Source organism: Mus caroli, chromosome 2 (assembly GCF_900094665.2).
Source record: "Mus caroli chromosome 2, CAROLI_EIJ_v1.1, whole genome shotgun sequence".
NCBI classification, from domain to species: domain Eukaryota; kingdom Metazoa; phylum Chordata; class Mammalia; order Rodentia; family Muridae; genus Mus; species Mus caroli.
Window position 1 is genome coordinate 21125560 of NC_034571.1, and position 16429 is coordinate 21141988.

General features: G+C 55.4%; 4 protein-coding genes across 11 annotated transcripts; 1 reads left to right on the forward strand and 3 right to left on the reverse strand.

Moving 5' to 3' along the window:
* Positions 1 to 523: 523 nt before the first annotated feature.
* On the reverse strand, positions 524 to 5783 carry Slc34a3 (solute carrier family 34 member 3). Of its 7 annotated transcripts, none has more exons than XM_029474179.1 (14): positions 5727 to 5783; positions 5090 to 5234; positions 4843 to 4966; positions 4496 to 4582; positions 3934 to 4062; positions 3709 to 3852; positions 3514 to 3625; positions 3231 to 3426; positions 2982 to 3071; positions 2784 to 2871; positions 2536 to 2703; positions 2333 to 2449; positions 2133 to 2257; positions 524 to 1140 (listed from the first exon to the last, which is right to left on the reverse strand). In XM_029474179.1, exons 3-14 carry the CDS (start codon positions 4925 to 4927, stop codon positions 676 to 678), a joined length of 1806 nt encoding a protein of 601 aa, XP_029330039.1. In that variant the 5' UTR covers positions 4928 to 4966; positions 5090 to 5234; positions 5727 to 5783; the 3' UTR covers positions 524 to 675. The 7 variants fall into 7 exon arrangements, with proteins under 7 accessions (XP_029330039.1, XP_029330040.1, XP_029330038.1 ...); XM_029474180.1 differs by having other exon boundaries at positions 4843 to 4969; XM_029474178.1 differs by having other exon boundaries at positions 5052 to 5234.
* A 243-nt stretch (positions 5784 to 6026) lies between these two features.
* Rnf224 (ring finger protein 224) lies at positions 6027 to 8359 on the reverse strand. Its single transcript, XM_021155979.1, has 2 exons — positions 8204 to 8359; positions 6027 to 7913 (listed from the first exon to the last, which is right to left on the reverse strand). The coding sequence occupies exon 2, from the start codon at positions 7910 to 7912 to the stop codon at positions 7442 to 7444; it is 471 nt and encodes a 156-aa protein (XP_021011638.1). The 5' UTR covers position 7913; positions 8204 to 8359; the 3' UTR covers positions 6027 to 7441.
* A 2037-nt stretch (positions 8360 to 10396) lies between these two features.
* On the reverse strand, positions 10397 to 11483 carry Cysrt1 (cysteine rich tail 1). Its single transcript, XM_021157069.1, has 2 exons — positions 11391 to 11483; positions 10397 to 11087 (listed from the first exon to the last, which is right to left on the reverse strand). Exon 2 carries the CDS (start codon positions 11077 to 11079, stop codon positions 10651 to 10653), a length of 429 nt encoding a protein of 142 aa, XP_021012728.1. The 5' UTR covers positions 11080 to 11087; positions 11391 to 11483; the 3' UTR covers positions 10397 to 10650.
* A 2436-nt stretch (positions 11484 to 13919) lies between these two features.
* On the forward strand, positions 13920 to 15892 carry Rnf208 (ring finger protein 208). 2 transcript variants are annotated; one of them, XM_021156833.2, is made up of 3 exons: positions 13920 to 14140; positions 14404 to 14633; positions 14822 to 15884. In XM_021156833.2, the coding sequence occupies exon 3, from the start codon at positions 14918 to 14920 to the stop codon at positions 15713 to 15715; it is 798 nt and encodes a 265-aa protein (XP_021012492.1). In that variant the 5' UTR covers positions 13920 to 14140; positions 14404 to 14633; positions 14822 to 14917; the 3' UTR covers positions 15716 to 15884. The 2 variants fall into 2 exon arrangements, with proteins under 2 accessions (XP_021012492.1, XP_029330103.1); XM_029474243.1 differs by having other exon boundaries at positions 14404 to 15892.
* Positions 15893 to 16429: the final 537 nt, after the last annotated feature.

Genomic DNA, 16429 nt, shown 5'->3' on the forward strand with positions numbered 1-16429 from the left:
GATGTCTAGGCCTTATATCCTTTCACCCAGATGGGCAAGTCCTAGGAGGCTACCTGGACAAGTCTGGGCATCAAGGTGGCAGAGGTAGGGCCTAGTCCAAACCCACTGTTTAGGATCCCGGCAGGAGGAAGGGTGCCCCCTGGTGGCTAGGGAGACCATGCCTGATGAAGCTTGCCGGCAGATGGCAAAGTCAGCCTCTTGCACAACTCATGTACTCATAAAAGTCATATACTTAACTGCAGCTCTCTCACACCCATCGCTGGCGGATCTCAGGCTCCCTCGAGACGTGAACTTGGGCTCTCTGCCCTGACCAGCCTTTCCAGGCAGCTCTTCCGGAAGGGCTCCTGTAAACCGGTTGTCACCAGCCACTACAGAAATAAACAAGCTGCAGGCTTGGGGTGGGGTGGGGTGGGGGAATACCCTAATCTCTAGTCTCCACTAGGGGCAGCATGGCACTGCTTGGCCATCTCCACTCAGCTTCGGGATAGGCAACCCCATCTAGGAGAGAAGGTCGACACTCCTCAATAGTCACCTCGTTTATTTGAAAAGGAGAGAATACAAGAGACTAAAACATCCATGTGGAGCCCTGCTCCTCTGTCTTAGCGAGGACTGGCAGGCGGTCTCTCCCGCCTCCAGTGCCCTGAAGCTAGTGGAGCTGGCTATGGTACCCACTTTTCACAACTGCTGAGAAGCTATGACTTGTGGGTTCTCATAGCAGTGAGCCACTTTGCTGCTCATATGGGAGTTGCTGCAGGCCCTGCAGGGGCAACAAGCAGTCACCAGGCGGTCCCAGGGCTCCAGAGAATGGAGCCAGAGTGGCAGCCAGGCCCAGGATTGAAGACAGCGAGGCAGCCAAGATGGTCGGTGTTGTTGTAGGACATTAACCAGGATGATAAGGAGCACCAGCCCCACCAGAGGACCCCCTACTGCAGCCAGCACTACGCCCCCTGCCAGGGAAAGTCCAAAGGCTGCTAGGGGTAGCAGCAGGAAGGTGAATAGTAGGTAGACAATGGCCACCCAGCGATACTGGGCAGTCAGGTTTCCAAAGCGCTTGGCCAGTGGAATTGGCAGTCTCAAGACAGGCACCAGGTACCACAGCAGTATGCCAGCCAGGTTGAAGAAGAAGTGGATGAGAGCAACCTGGTAGGCAGGAAAGGCAAGAGGGCATAAGGAGCTTGGACTACCTGGGCTCTGGGCTCTTTAGAAACTATCCTTTCCTGCTCTGGTCAAGTCTGAAGCTTGTCTGCTGTGTCCTGCTGAGTGATTCAGACAGATCATGTAGTACAGCAGCGTCTAGCCAGGTTAGGCTCGTATTCACCATATTCCTCCTGCCCGTGTTTTAGGAGATAGGGGTCTGTGTCAGCACCTGTGTGTGGTAACAAAACCCTGCTGCTATCAGAGACAATGGGAGGTTGGTAGGGAGCACGACATATGGCCTTTCTGTAAATGAGCACAATCCAGGGGGCTTGGAGAGGATGGTGCAGGCTCAGGAGGGTCTAAGTGACAAAGATAATACAGAGGCAGATACAAGGATGCAAGTGGGACGCAGGGAGAGCTAGGCTCAGTTTTCCCTATAGCAGCAGCCAATGCAATCCAAGATTTCAGAACCTGATCCTGTCCCAGGCAGGAGGGAATCTAGAGTGGGGGCAGTGGACCAAAGACTAGGTGATTTAGAGAGTCTGAGCTTGAAAAGGATTGAAGCCCAGAGCTGGGAGGTCTGGGAGAGACAACTTAGAGGCAAAACTGTATCTCAGTTCAGGCGGCATGATGAAGCTAGCACAGTTGAGCTGGAACATCCCCAGGACAGAGTCTGGGAAGACAGGAGCTTGGTCCATGGAGAAACGGGAATTTGGGAAGAATCACATTGCAGGTATGGACCAGAGGAGGGGCCAGAGGAGCAGGGGTCCTTCGGGGAATCTGTGGGATTGTTAATGATAGATGGCCACAGGGCATTCTGGGAAAACAGTCGTGGAAAGGAAGAACTAAGACTCAGGCTGTGGGGTCCTGCAATGTCCCCCTGGGTCTGAGAGGTAGAGCTGCAGGCCTGTGGTCAGTCAGTGGAGCCCAGGGAGAGCTAGGGACGTAGCCAGCCTGGGCTGTGCTGTGAAAAAGGAAATGGTTGAGGCTAGTACCTGAACTGCGAAGATTAACATGTCTGCAGGGCTGGCTAAGGCAGCCAGCAGGGCTGTGGTGGTGGTGCCGATGTTGGAACCCAAGAAGAGGGGGTAGGCCCGTTCCAGGTCAATCACCCCAACCCCTGGAGGAATGAAGGGTTACTAGGAGGCCCAGCTCATCTCCCCCAACTCCAAGCCCACTGCCCACCTTGGCTCACCCATGAGAGGCACGATGGCTGCTGTGAAGACACTACTGCTCTGAAGCAAGAAGGTTAGGCCTGCGCCAACGAGGATAGCCAAATAGCCACTGAGCCAGCCAAAGGGGAAGGGAAAATCTGCAGGTGTGCATGGTCGGGTGCTGGGTCATTCTTAAATCCCTGCCTGGTCTTCCAGCCCAGGCCCAGGGCACCCTTACACCCACCTGCATTGATAACAGTCTTCACAGCCTGTGCGATGCGACCCTTCAGCACAGAGTTGAGCAGTTTAACGATGAGGACCAGACAGACACAGAGCACCAGCAGCGAGCCCGCCAGCAGGATGAAGCCCACAGCTAAGTCTGTGAGTTTTGAGCCCGCAAACAGGTGATGGCCTGTAGCAGGGGACGGTGGTGAGTCGGAGGGAGGCAGACCTGGAACCGGGGTAGGGGTGAGACAGGTGGAAGGCACTCACAGAGCAATCTGTCCTCCTCTGGATATGCTGAGCTGTTCCTCTCTGTGCAAGAGTTGAAGAGGCCACATCCCTCACTGCTTCCCTGGGGCTGAGGGATAGGGAGGACTCAGGCCAGGCTCACAGTAGGAAGACAGAGAGAGATTCAGAAGGCTCACAATCAAGTGGGCGGGACGATTCAGCATGTCAGAGGCACCTCACCGTCTCCCCCCTGAAGCCACACCAATGCTTAATCAGGCTGCTGTTAGTGGTGTTGCTGGTAACACCGCTGGTTATCACACTGCTATCCAGCTGGTAGACAAAGGGGGCACAGTTATGTGTCGTCAGGCATTCCTATCCCTCAGCCTATTATAAAAGCCTAAACCCTCTTCTGCTCCCATCCGGCACAGGGCTTCTGCCCTGCTCCATCAGCCAGGCACAGGTACCTTCCTCTGGTACATCTGTCCTCACCTGGATGATGAGGTGTGTGAAAGGCCGAGTCAGTGCCTTGAGGATGTCGGGGGCCTGCTGCCCTGGCTGCAGGCTAGCAGCACCCAGGGCCAGTTCACTCAGTCTCTCTAATGCTGCGGTGGCACTCTCCAGCGGCAGCAATACCAATACTGTGAGCCAGTTGAAGATGCCATGCACGGCCGAGCCACTGAAGGCCCTGCAGTCACACAGGGCAGGCTGTCTGCCTAAGCAGCCTCCGCCGAGGCCAAGGCAGAACCAGTCTGGCTCTTCAGCCAGTACTCACCTCTGAAATTCATCCCGGTCCCCTGACTGCGCCATTGAGACCAGGGTGCTGGTGATCGAAGTACCCACGTTGACGCCCATGATGATCGGCACAGACACCTGGACAGTCAGCACTGTAGGGGTGCCATTTCAGCAATTCCTGCTCACCAGCCCTCACCCCCCACCCCGCTGCCCTGGGAAAAAGAGGTGCACTCACACTTAGAGGCCACCATGCTGACCACGATAGAGGAAGATGTGCTGGAGCTCTGGACAAGGACTGTGACCAGCACACCAATGACCAAGCCCGACACAGGGTTGGACAGCACCACATTGTCCTTGAAAATGTCTCCAGCCATTTTGCCTATTCCCCACAGGGAGATGCAACAAGGCTGTAAAGAACCGACCTCCCACCCTTACCCTGGCCTCCCCCCTGGCCACTCACTGCCTAGTAGCTGGAAAGCAGAACTGAGGATGTCCAGGGAGCAGATGAAAAAGTAGAGGCTTCCCAGGAGTCCACATGCCTTGAGAAAGCTGCTGACCACCCGGCGAAGCCTGCTGGCCATGCCAACCTCTAGGGACATCAGATAGGGCTATCTTTGACCAGCTGACTACTGCCCAGCAACACCCCCCCCACACACACACACACTTTGCTCTCTGAGAACAGGGGCCATATTTTCTGTCACCTCTCAGGCAGAGCACAGGATCTCCCTTCTGTCCCATTGGGCAGGGACCCACATCTTCCCTTGTATTAGTTCCCCAAGGCAGAGACTGTGTCCCTTTCTCTGTCCTCCCTTGTTCCTTTGTCATATAACTTGGCCCATGACCTTGAAAGGGGAGTCCCAGAAATGGAGCCATCGAAAGGGAGTAAAAGGAAGATAAGCGGCTGGCTGGGGGAGGTTTCCTCAAGCATTTCAATGTGGGTTTCTAGGAGGTGGGTTCTATTAAGTCCCAGACTATGCTTTGCTGGGGCCTGCTTGTATGCTGTGTCACACCCCCGGTCCTACCTTTCATTTGGTCAGTGTTCTTCAGTGGAGAGAAGGTCCAGGGGTCTGTACCTCTCTCTTCCGAGCCTGGAATGGAACCGGAGGTTCCTGCAGGGGTCAGGTCAGGTAGGGCTATTTGTAGAATTCCCAAGGAGAAGGACAAAAGGAAGGAGAAGTGGAGGGGACTGGGGCAACCCAAGGGGCCATGGGTGAGTATAGAAGCAGAGGCAGGGATAGGGAAGGGATCAAATGAGTCTGCTCAGGCCAGAGGTGAAAAGAGACCTCTCTATGTCCAGAGGGAAGCTAGAGAAATTTCATTTTTGCCTAGGGTAGTTGCTAAGAGATAGGAACCCAGGGACACCGAATACCTGCATTTCTCAGACTCCGGTCCACCAGGTCAAAGGCATCCAGAGTAGGGTTGGGGACCTGGCCACCGGCGAGGGAATTCGGCATGGATTTCAAGAAGGGGAAGATCCAGGCCCAATCCTAGCTCTGCTGCGGGCAAGGCAGTACAAGTTGGTTGTTCCTCTTACTCCACCCTCTATCCCACCAAGCCGACTAAAGTCAGGCCCCTGACCTGAAACCGCAGCTGCTGCTCCGCCACACCCCCCACACCTTGCAGGTCTTGGTGGTTCTCCTTTTCCTCTGACCACAGACAGATGGATACGGTGACCTCGGATGGTTATCAGACAAACCCAGTCTAGTTTCAGGGGGCAGAAGAAATGGGACACTGGCTTCCCAGCTCCCTCACTGGTCTTTGCTGAAAGAAAGTTTGACAGCTGACTAAGGGTACAGGGTTCTAGGGCACTGGCAGGAAGTAGCCGCTGACTAGATAGAGAACCCTGGGATTTCGCCTATCAAGTGTCAGTAAGGACACTGCAGATGGTCCCAGCTTAGACTTTGGTATTTGATACCAAACAAGTGACGCCTTTGCTTGATAAGAGCCCCACCCCCCAGACTTAGGAGCAGAGTTTGGGAGCCCCCTGCCCATGTCAGGGCCCTCCTGGCAGCTCTGGCCCCATGGGCTCTGGTTCTGGAACTCTTTGAATCTTAGTCTACCCTGGGTCCTTCCACAGTGATTGGGCTCAGGCCCAGGGGTCCTTTGTGTCCCCTCCCTCCAACCTGCCTCTAGGCTCTTCTCACTTGCCCTAAGGTCCTAGGGTTTCAGAATGATGCCCAAACCCTGGACCTGATGCTCACTAAGCTCTGGGCTCAGTGTCCTAGAGCTTGGTCTGGTTCTAGGAGCTCCTACCTGCATGTATGGTGAGGGGGCACCAGCAGGGAGGAGGCACAGAGGGAACAGCTGCAGGTCAAAGATCTGTCGGGTGCGCACATGACCTGCTATGTGTGGAGCCCCATTAATGTTTACCCAGGAGCTGGGGCCCCCAAGGGGAGACCCTGCCTGGCCCAAGGCCTTCCTTATTCAGACCCTTGTCATCCTAGGGCTAGGAGTCCTGAGCCCCCAGCCCAACTCTCTTAGGGTGGAACTTCTTCCAGAGATGGGCAACATTTGGCCAGGAGCAAAAGAGAGCTAGACACTGCAGCCACCAGTAGGCATTGGATACATTTAATAGACATTCTACACCACCCAGGCAGGATGCTGTCATTCTGGCTGGGGCTGCCTAGAAACCCCACAAGAAAGTTGCCCTTCTCCTTCTTTCTGTGCTGCAAACTCTGCAAACCTTATCATGCTCATCTCAGCACCTGACAGAGACAAGAGAGAAGCCCTTTGCACCAGGTGGGTGTGGAAGATGGATTTCCTCAGGTGGCCTGGGAATGCACGGAGGCTCCGAGGTCAGCAGATTCAAATCTGAGTTTAAGGGTGGGGCCAGATCTAGAAGGGCTTTCTGGGGAGCCCAGCAGGGGTCCAGGACTTGGAATCTCTATCTGCATGGAAAGAGGTGGGCAGAGCTCATTGCCCGACCCTTATCTGAGTATCTCTTCCCAGTTGAGCACTGTCCTGTCTGCACATGCATGTGAAATGTCCCTTTTTGTGGATCAGGCCCTTTCCAGACCTTGGGATGAGGACTAGGCCCTCCCCTGCAAGTTCCAGCAGCCTTCTCTGCTCAGTGCCCAACCTAGCTGCTTGAGGGACTTTGCCCAGGGAAGGAGTCTTCTTAATGTTTATTCAGCAAATTCTCTAGCCTCCCATCCTACACCCACTGCCCAGGAGGCTCCTCCCAGGGCCTCCTGAATACAGCCTTCCTAGCAGGATGGAAGCTTACAGCTTTGGTCTTGGGGTTGTCAGCCATCTGTAGCCTCTATCACCTACTAAAGGGTCTGTATTATAGTCACCAGTGGTAGATGAAAGCTTAGAGTCTTGAGATAGGAAAATGAGCAGTGAGATCTCAGTCAAGACCCCTTGTCAGAGCTAGCCCTCCATTGCACCCCTCTTTGGTACCTGTGCTGCAGACAGAGAACAGAGCCTGACTCATGGTAGGAGCTCAGTGAGCATTGTTGGATAGACAGTAACACATGAGACTCCAGGGATAGAGGAGATAACTTGCCCTCGCTCCTGATTCATACCTCTGGATGTTTATAGAGAGGAAGACCTACTCTGATGCCAGCCACTTACATACACCCATAGCCTGGCCCTGCCCAGGCCCATACACTCACCCCCACAGACTCTTGGGAGCCATTCTCTCAGCTGAGTCCTGGGTTTACAAGAGGCATAGACAGCAGGATGCTGGCTAACCAGGGTCAGACTACTTTGAGGTACGAGAATCTAGGCCAGTAGAATGGGAGTTCCCCAGCCTAGTGTGCAGTCTTATGGCACCATGGCCATTGACTCTGACCTTAGGCTATGGCTCGAAATATTCCTGGTCAAGGTGACACCACTATATTTGGTTGTGTACAGTCATAGGAGAGTTGTCTTGCTAGCAGGCTGTTCTGTTTGCATTGTGTACTATCCAAGGTAGATAAACTACTAAGCAGAGTTTCCTTTGTGGGGGTGGAGATGGCCAGAATTTAGACTTCGGGGTTCCCAGGGGGGTACCAGCACAGTCTTCCCCAACCCCAGCAGCAGCATCCAGGCTGAGGGAAGTGGGGTTGGGGGCGCAAGGTGGGGTAGAGTCCAGCTGGCTGCTGAGCGATGGTAGTGTTGACTTTGAGGGGGACAGAGGACCTGGGTTCTATTTTTGATGGTTCCCGTTCAGCTTTAACTGCCAAGAAGGCAGCCAGGTCCAGGTCCAACATGGTCACCCCTCCACGGGGCATAGGGGTACTTTGTCGGCACTGTGGACAGGGGATCCAGTGTTGTTCGTGGGCTGGCATATCCAGCCGCTGCATGCATGCCTGGCAGAAGGTGTGGCCACAGTAGAGACGTCGAGGCAAGTGTACTGAGAGGTCATAGGCAGAGTAGCAGATGATGCAGTCATTCCGTGAGGCTGTCAGGGCTGTCCCCTCCTCCAAGGCATAGAGGCCTTCAGGCTGCAGCATCCTAGGGACAGTATGAGGGAACCAACAGAGCACTAACACAAGCTACAATTCTCCTGTGACCACCTATGTGACAGTTTGACCCATGCTGGCCTCCAGAATGCCTCCCCAGAAAGTCAGTGCCTACACACCTGGGGGGAAGGTGGTAGTCTTAGGCTCTCATAAAGTCTGGGCATATCTCTTGTTTCTGTGGTCATTGGCTGAAACAGCACTCTATCCCACTGTTGAGACCCCTCGGTGGCCCCTCCTGCTTACCCCCACCCCTAGCCTTCCTGAACCCCAGGCTTCTCTTACCTGCATCCGCTTCACCAGAAAGCTATTCCAAGCTAGAGGATTGTTGGAGGAGGGGGTGGGGACCCTGGACACCTCATGGCTCCCTCCTTGGGCTCGCATTACTATCTACACAGGCAAGACGGCAGGAGGCAGGTGGTGGCAGCATCAAGCTAGAGTGGGCTCCTCTTTCAGTCACAAAGCGTCTGCAACTGGATCTGATGTACCACCCACTGGGCAGGAGATAAGGTGAGCCAGCCCCCTCATGACAGGATGCTGCCCAGACCACTCCCCCTCATAACTCCTAAAGACTTGCCTTTGTCTTTCTTTGCCCTAGCTGTCCCCAACACCTAAGTCCTCCCGTTCTGTACTCTTCTCCCAGGATCAGCCTCTTCTCGTCCGATCCCCACATTGTAATATCTTCCTGCTTTGCCAGAGTGAAGCCCACTCTTTTTTTTTTTTTTTTTTTTTTTGAGACAGGGTTTCTCTGTGTAGCCCTGGCTGTCCTGGAACTCACTCTGTAGACCAGGCTGGCCTCAAACTCAGAAATCCACCTGCCTCTGCCTCCCAAGTGCTGGGATTAAAGGCATAAGACACACTGTCCGGCGAAGCCCACTCTTTAGCCTCTCAGCTCACATCACCTTTCATGGAGCCTGCCCCACCCACTCCAGAGTAGAGTGCATGCATATTCTTGGTAAATTGTGGCACCTCTCAGCATCATCTTCCTCTCTCCCTAGCATGGCTCTACTCTGATGTCCCAGGCAGTAGCCAGCCCATTGGTCCTGAGGTGGCACTTGAACACAAAGTGTTCACACCCATCATCCCCACAGCACTCCCCCTGCTCATCAAAAGCACCTCCCTGTTGGCTGCCCTTCAGACCCACAGCCTTTGCAATAGTCCAGGAAGACAGTTCAGGGAAGCGGCCTTGGTGTTCCTTCCCTATGATGAGGCCTGAAGACAGTGAAGAACTAGGGAGACACACTTGTGTTGGGATAGGTTGTCAGGGCCTCTAGAACTGCACAAAAGGGGTTGCTACAAGAAAGCCAAGGGCAGACCAACCCTCCTTACTCACTTTTACCCACTCCCTTGGCAGTCTGCCTTTAAGACTGGTCAAACGGGTTCCAGTACTGGCCTTTACTAGAACAGGGGACAAAGAGCTTGGAAAGGTGACTCGGGGCTATGACCTATCTGCTCATACCTGGAGACCTTGACACACTACACATCTAGGCTGTCCTCTTATATGACCTGTCTTTGCAATCAGGGGATGGCCGACTTCGAGAGGACTAGTTTGTCTTGTGAGGCCAGCTCTTCCTCTCCATGTGGTGTGTGGCTCTGCCCTGCCCCGGAAACACCTGGCTGCCAGGGTTGGCTTCCTGGCACACTCCCTATCCTGGAATCTCATTCATGGCCCCCAACAGACATCTTACACTGCTTGGACAGACAAGAAGAGAGTATTCCCCTCAACCCTTCCCTGCCTCATCTTCAAGGTCTAGTATAGATCACTCAAATTATGACAGAAACAGAGCTCTAGACTTCAGGAATTACATTTTGTGGGAAACAGGAGCATGCCCTGGCTGGGACTGGGAGGTGACTCACATTGGGCAGGGCTGGATTCTGGGTCCTGCACCCTTGTGCTCCCACTCCCTGAAACCTGCTAACATCAGCTCCACCTACCAAGAGTCCTCCAATCTGATTCCCCTCTAGAATACTTTCTCAGGGCCCCCAGCAGTGGCATGCATGGCACCCTCCTGCCTGTGACTCAAGGTTAGCCTTGTTTACTCTTTCAGCTTGAGCCTTAGGGAGTACAGGGAACTGGCTCAGGGCAGTGGACATATTGCCACCTACAAGCCCCTGGGCAGACTGAGACCTGCCAGGTCCATAAATTATGGGTATCATGAGGCAGTCTCTAAATCTTTCCAGTCTCTGGAAGATCCCACAGAGTTTGGGAGCCTGTTGGGGAGATTTTATTTGTATATGTTGAGGATGAAAGTAGTTGTCCAGACTAGGACCCTCTCCCAAAAGGGCCTCTGTAAAACAGCAGTCACGACCAGGCAGTGGTGGCACACACCTTTGATCCCAGCACTTGGGAGGCAGAGGCAGGCAGATTTCTGAGTTCGAGGCTAGCCTGGTCTACAGAGTGAGCTCCAGGACAGCCAGGGCTACACAGAGAAACCCTGTCTTGAAAACAAAACAAAACAAAACAAAACAAAAAGCAGTCACGGGCACAACGCTCATCCTGCTTTATTGCCAAAGTCTTGCAGGACGTGAAGGGTGTCCCTGTTGTTGCCAACATGGCTAGTGGCTGGAACCCTATTCCAGAAGGCTCCAGTTGAACCTTCCTGGTGGACAGGCTCCCCTGCTCAGGGCAGGAAATGGCTGATGCTCATGACAACGGCTGCTCCTGATGTCCAGTACCACTTTGGCACTGAGCAGAAACCTGGGCTGCACAGCCCTGGAGGTTCAATAGTCAGCTAGGAGACGACACAACAGCTGTGACAACGGCAGAAGCGAGGACAGTGGCAGCAGGAGCAGCAAGGGCAGCAGCAGCAGTGGTGGGCAATGTCATCACCACGCCCTACAGGTGGCAGGCCAGCATAAGTCAGTCCCGACGGACGTTGCCCACTGCTATAGGGATTGCAGGGTGACTGCCAGGTCTGCTGGCCGTGCTCAGGAGCAGTACCCTTGATGCCCTTGATACCTTTGGGCCCGGGGGCTTCAGTAGTTTGTAAGAAGCCCACTGGCTCTGGGATACATGTTCCTGAAGGTAGAGGCTGAGTCTCAGAGGAGGAAGATGAAGAAGGAACCTCCTCTAACTGCTGCCCCAGGTCAGAGCGCAGGTGAGCCCGAGGAATGCTGATGTGGGCATATGGATTCTTCACAACCATCTCATGGGGGTCCATGGTCCAGGCTGCAGGGGTGAGCAGAAAGAAAAAAGCTGCTTGAGAGCCTGTCACCTAAGAAGACACCCATTTAAGAGGAGTCTGCCCTTGGAGAGCCATATCCCGAAGGCATCTATGTGCAAGGCCTATGTGTATTGGAGGTAGGCCCAAGTACCCAGTTACCACCCTCCATCAAGTATCCAAGAAATGCTCCAGGATGCAGCTGGAATGGGGACAAAAGGCTAGAAGGCACTAATGAGCGTCCAGGGGAGAGCAGGGGCTGCCCAGGAAGAACCTGTAAAGTACAGGTCAGTATCTAGACAAGGACTCACCTGTGGCAAGCAGCAGCCGTCTGTCTTCTTAGTCCTCCAGCTCCAGGTCTCAGTGCCTGTGAGCAGAGCTACCAGCAAGTGCCTTTTCCCTCCTAGAGAGGGGTGGGGCCTTGGGGTGGAGCTTAAAGATGGGGTTCCCAAGATCCTAAGAGGCCTCAACAACTAGAGCACAACAGCCAGTCACCCCTCATTCCCCGATGGGTGGAGGCCAAGGCTTGGACTTTAAGGGGCATTTGCCAATCTGGGATGACTCAATCACGATTCATCTGAGCATGCCCAACCTCCTTGGGTCATGGCCCCAGAAAGGAAGTAGAGGCAGGCCTTCAGATTCTGGGGTCTTCAGAGGTGCTGGGGCTACCCAGCCATGACTTACATCTCTTCTGCCACTGTTCTGAGCTCCTCCTTGCCACCAACACATACTGAGATGTTTGAGTGCACAAGACAATTAAAACTACTTGGAAGATTTCCACTTTAATAATAATAATAAGTTTGACACAACTTCGCAGATACACTTTACTTATCTTACATGAACTTCAGATACAGTGACATTTTCAGCTCCTTTTTTGTGTTGCTAGTTGGGATGAAAGAACCCCCCCCCCCCGCCGCCCCCCAGGTGCCGTTTTCTGTTCCCAGCACCCATTCTTGGCCCTGGCACCCTTCTGCTTTTGCAGCTTCATCTCCTTGCCCACAGAGGGCACGAAGAGTGACGGTGGGGCTAGGGTAGAGACAACAGTGGGCTTCCCTGGGTCTGCAACCAGCGGGACAGGCTCAGACTCCAGTCAGGAAAACACCAGGAAGGACATCAAGTAGGACAGGGTCTGCAAGCCAGGGTGACTGATTAAGACTGCGTAGAGCCAGTCAGTCAGGTCGAGACAAGAGTTCGAGCAACTTAGCAAGTAAAAGGAAATGGGTCTGGGGGAAACAAGCTTAATAAAGGAGAAAACCAGAGTTTACACAAGCTCCCTTAATCTTGCTCATCGCCCCTTTAGACTCCGCCCCTAGCCGGGAGCATGCGTAAACCAGGCCGAGGTGCTCAGTGGAAAACTTAATTCCCCAGAAGCCTCCGCGCTCCAGGGTTTCCTAAGGACCGGGTTTGGACTGATCCTTGGCTCATACCGCTCAGCTCAGAACGGCCGTGGAGTTGGGGGGGGTAGGGGTAGGGGAACCTTATTCTCCTACGGGGCGTGGCTTCGTTTCATGGGGCGGGACCCTCGGCAGAGGGTGGGGCGGTAGGTGGCCTTGCGCACATGCTGAGTGAATGGGTAAGTGAGCCGAGCCCTCCGGGGAACGGTGGGCTGGCTCACTCCTTTCTCTGTCCGCAGTTATCTGAGTTGGCCAACATCATGCATGCGTGCCAGGTTTCCACGGAACGCCTCCCCTCTACAACTCAGCACCTGACCCCTCCTCTCACATTGTCTTGCTGAAGGAGCCCTGAAGTGGACCAATGGTTCCGCAGAACTGTAAAGTCTGGCCCAGCTTTGGCTCTCAAGGAACACTGTTCCATTCGTCCAATTGTACAGAAAGGGGCTGTAGCCTGAAGAAAATCTGGACTTTCCAGGGTCAGGCATAGGACTCAGTGTTATGCATGGTGGCCATGAGAGGGCATTCTGAACATGTAAACACCATGTCATCAGAGTGTGTCTTTAGTCTTTTCCTCACGGATCCCCCCCCACACCCCTCCACCCCGAGGCAAAGGTGTAGCCCAGGTAGAAGAGGACCAGGTAGGAGGAGGAGGATGAAAGGAATGGGGCCTCTGCTGGGTGGGGTCAGTTTAGTACATAACTGTGAGACATAGAAGCACGTGCTGACCTGATGAGATCCAAGAAAGGGCTACCCCACCCTAGGCAGGTGAGTGTGCACAGTGGGCCCTCCACCCTACACGCGGACTGCCAACCTATACCTGGTATTTCCAAGTCTCCATCTCCAGTCCATGAAACTTCTGAGCTTCCTGTGACTGCCCCAGTTCCCTGTGTGTCCACTCTTCTGGTATCCACTCAAAAACCCTTGTCCCTTTTGCTGTCCCAACGCCCTCTTTGACGAATCCTTGTGTGGATACGTCAGTGAATTGGAAAACTCCCGGCGTTCACACAGGGGGTGTGTCGGGGTTTGAAGTTAAAGGACCCTGCCCTTTCAGAGCTTGAAAGGTAACTGATACACAAATGGAACGCTGGAACCCCTGCTCGCTCGGCATTGTGAGGCTCAAAATGAGGGAGTAAAACATGAAGATTTCCCTTACAAAATTGAGGGGGGGGGAGGATTTGGCCCCTCAGGGGATCAGCCAAGAGGCAAGGGAATCTTGTCCGCACGGGGATTCTGACCAGCTGGTAGCTAGCTGGGAGGTCGACACAGGGAGCCGACGCCAGACCAGGCGTGGATCGAGGGGCGGCTAGGAGACTGGCCCCGCCCCGTGGACCCCGCGCGGGTCCCCAGACAGGGGGTGGCGCTGCGGGCGCGGGCGGGCGCCGCGCGCACTGCGGTCCCCGCGCCTCCGCCGCAGAGCGCGCCACGCTCCGCACGCACCTGCCGCCGCCGCCGTCGCCGCTGTCGCCGCCACCACGCCGAGCCTTGCGTCCAGCACCAGCGCTCGCGCCCTGGGTGCCGTCTGCGCCCGCCATCGCCCGAGGTCTCCACTGGAGCCGCGGGAGCTATCGGAGTCACTAGAGCAAGGTGTGAGCGCCGCATCCGGGCCTGCCTTTGAGACAACCTCTGCTGCGGCGGCGGCGCAGCCGGGGAACGCCAGGCTGGGGCAGGTGAGCGGGGGTGGGAGGGGGAGGAGGGGGAGGGGCGGGGGCCAGAGACATCACCCCTTTCCATTTTCATAGTCCTCCGGACAGTGAGTCGGATCTCGGAGAGTATACTGGGGAGGGGGTTGCGTTCAGAGTTCCGTGGAGATCCCACGGATGAGGTCAGGGTCAGAGGTCGGGCACCCTGTCCTTTGTGAAGGATGGGGGCGAGGGCAAGGGCGAGAGTGAGGTGGGCCCCGTGCTGCCCTCACGCTGTCTCTCACCCGCAGCTCAGGCCTGGTGCAGGCCTCTCCATTGCTGTTGCCGCGGAGCCTTCAGCCCAGGTCCTCTGGCAGCCAGGGATCAGGCTAGCTGCCTTCCCTGGGCGCCCTGTCCTGGAGCCATGGGGCCCACCTAGCCCCTGCCTGCCCAGATGTCCCGGCCCAGGGACTGCTGACCTCTGCTACAGGAGGAGGCCCCTCCACGCCCCCTTGCCAGCTTCAGCAGACAGAGACCCTGGGTGAGCTCCAGAGCCCCAAACAGCCACCCATACCCCCTTGTCCCCGCCTGCTTCCCCCTCCCCCTCCTCTTCCTCCTCCTCTTCGGACTGAATCAGATAAGCCATTGTGGCCACTGGGAGGGGGGTTGCCCTCCAAGCTGTCACCGGCTGCCCCTTGCAGTCCACAAAGTAACCGTGGTCCTCACCAGGCCTGGCAGGACCAGGATGCAGCCCCTTCTCTTCCCCCACGGCCCCACCCAACACCCCCACCTGTGCCAACATCCAGTCTGACTGTAGAGAGCCGGATGCCAGCTGACCCTGGGCCTGAGGTGGGCAGTGGATGGCCGGGCCTCCTCATGTCCTGCCTGAAAGGCCCCCATGTCATCCTCAAAATGGAGGCCATGAAGATTGTCCACCCTGAAAAGTTCCCTGAGCTCCCGGCGGCCACCCCCTGCTTCCCTCCTGCACCCAGGCCCACTCCCACTCTGGCACCCAAGCGTGCTTGGCCCTCAGACACAGAGATCATTGTCAACCAGGCATGTGGGGGGGACATGCCTACCTTGGAAGGAGCATCCCACACTCCACCCTTGCCAAGGCGGCCCCGCAAGGGCAGTTCTGAGTTGGGCTTCCCCCGGGTGGCACCAGTGGATGAGGTCATTGTAAATCAGTATGTGATTCGACCTGGCCCAACAGCCTCTGCACCTTCATCATCTGGGCCAGTGATAGCAGGTGAGCCCCTGGAGTGCCCCACCTGTGGGCACACATACAACGTCACTCAGCGGCGGCCCCGTGTGCTGTCTTGCCTGCACTCTGTGTGTGAGCAGTGCCTGCAGATTCTTTATGAGTCTTGCCCTAAGTACAAGTTCATCTCCTGTCCCACCTGCCACCGGGAGACTGTGCTCTTCACTGACTATGGCCTGGCTGCACTGGCTGTCAACACATCCATCCTGAGCCGCTTGCCACCTGAAGCCCTGACTGCCCCATCCGGTGGACAGTGGGGGGGTGAATCTGAAGGCAGCTGCTACCAGACCTTCCGGCAGTACTGTGGGGCTGCATGCACCTGCCATGTGCGGAACCCACTATCTGCCTGTTCCATCATGTAGTGTCCACCTGCCCACTACTGCCTGCAGGTCCTTGCTCGCCGCTTCTTCAGGGAACTGGCTTTGTCCTGTTGCCCGCTGACCCTTTCTTGCCCACTGTGGCTTCTGGCCCTACCCTGCGTGGCATTGTCGCTGCAGCCAACTTTGCCATTAAAACTCTTTGCCAAAGTTTGCACTTGTTCACTGATTGAAGCTAACTCCTGTGGGCTATCCCCATGCCTGGGCCTAGGGTAGATTCCCAAGGCTATAGTCCAACATGGTCTAACCAGGAGCTGCCAGAGGGTGAACCAGCTCCATTCAAGGTTGGCTTGCTCTGCTTGTGGAAGGGCAAGCTGGCCGGAGTGTACTGCTTAGGAGGTCTGGACTAGCTGGGAACACACTGGTACATGGAGATGGGGCCCAGCTAGGGAGACAGGACTTTTAGCTGTGTGTGGTGAAGCTCATTGGTAGTCCCAGCACACTGGAAGCTAAAGCAGGAGGGTTGTGAAGTCAGCATAGGTTGCACAGAGAGATCCTGTCCAAAAAACTCAAACTTTTCTTCTGGCCAAGGATGTATGGAAATAGCCTCTGGACAGCATATGTAGAGGCTTACAGCTGGCTAAGACCAAGGACCCAGCAGTCTTTTTGTTTTTCGAGACAGGGTTTCTCTGTGTAGCCCTGGCTGTCCTGAACTCACTCTGTAGACCAGGCTGGCCTCGAACTCAGAAATCCGCCTGC

Coding starts and splice junctions, on each gene's coding strand:
- Rnf224 (XM_021155979.1), bottom strand. CDS start 7,912: ATGCTGCAGCCTGAAGGCCTCTATGCCTTGGAGGAGGGGACAGCCCTG.
- Rnf208 (XM_029474243.1), top strand. CDS start 14,918: ATGCCAGCTGACCCTGGGCCTGAGGTGGGCAGTGGATGGCCGGGCCTC.
- Cysrt1 (XM_021157069.1), bottom strand. CDS start 11,079: ATGGACCCCCATGAGATGGTTGTGAAGAATCCATATGCCCACATCAGC.
- Slc34a3 (XM_029474179.1), bottom strand. CDS start 4,927: ATGCCGAATTCCCTCGCCGGTGGCCAGGTCCCCAACCCTACTCTGGAT. Junction 3,853..3,933: donor TGCTTTCCAGCTACTAGGCA/GTGAGTGGCCAG, acceptor TGTGGGGAATAG/GCAAAATGGCTGGAGACATT. Junction 3,427..3,513: donor GACCGGGATGAATTTCAGAG/GTGAGTACTGGC, acceptor GTGTGACTGCAG/GGCCTTCAGTGGCTCGGCCG.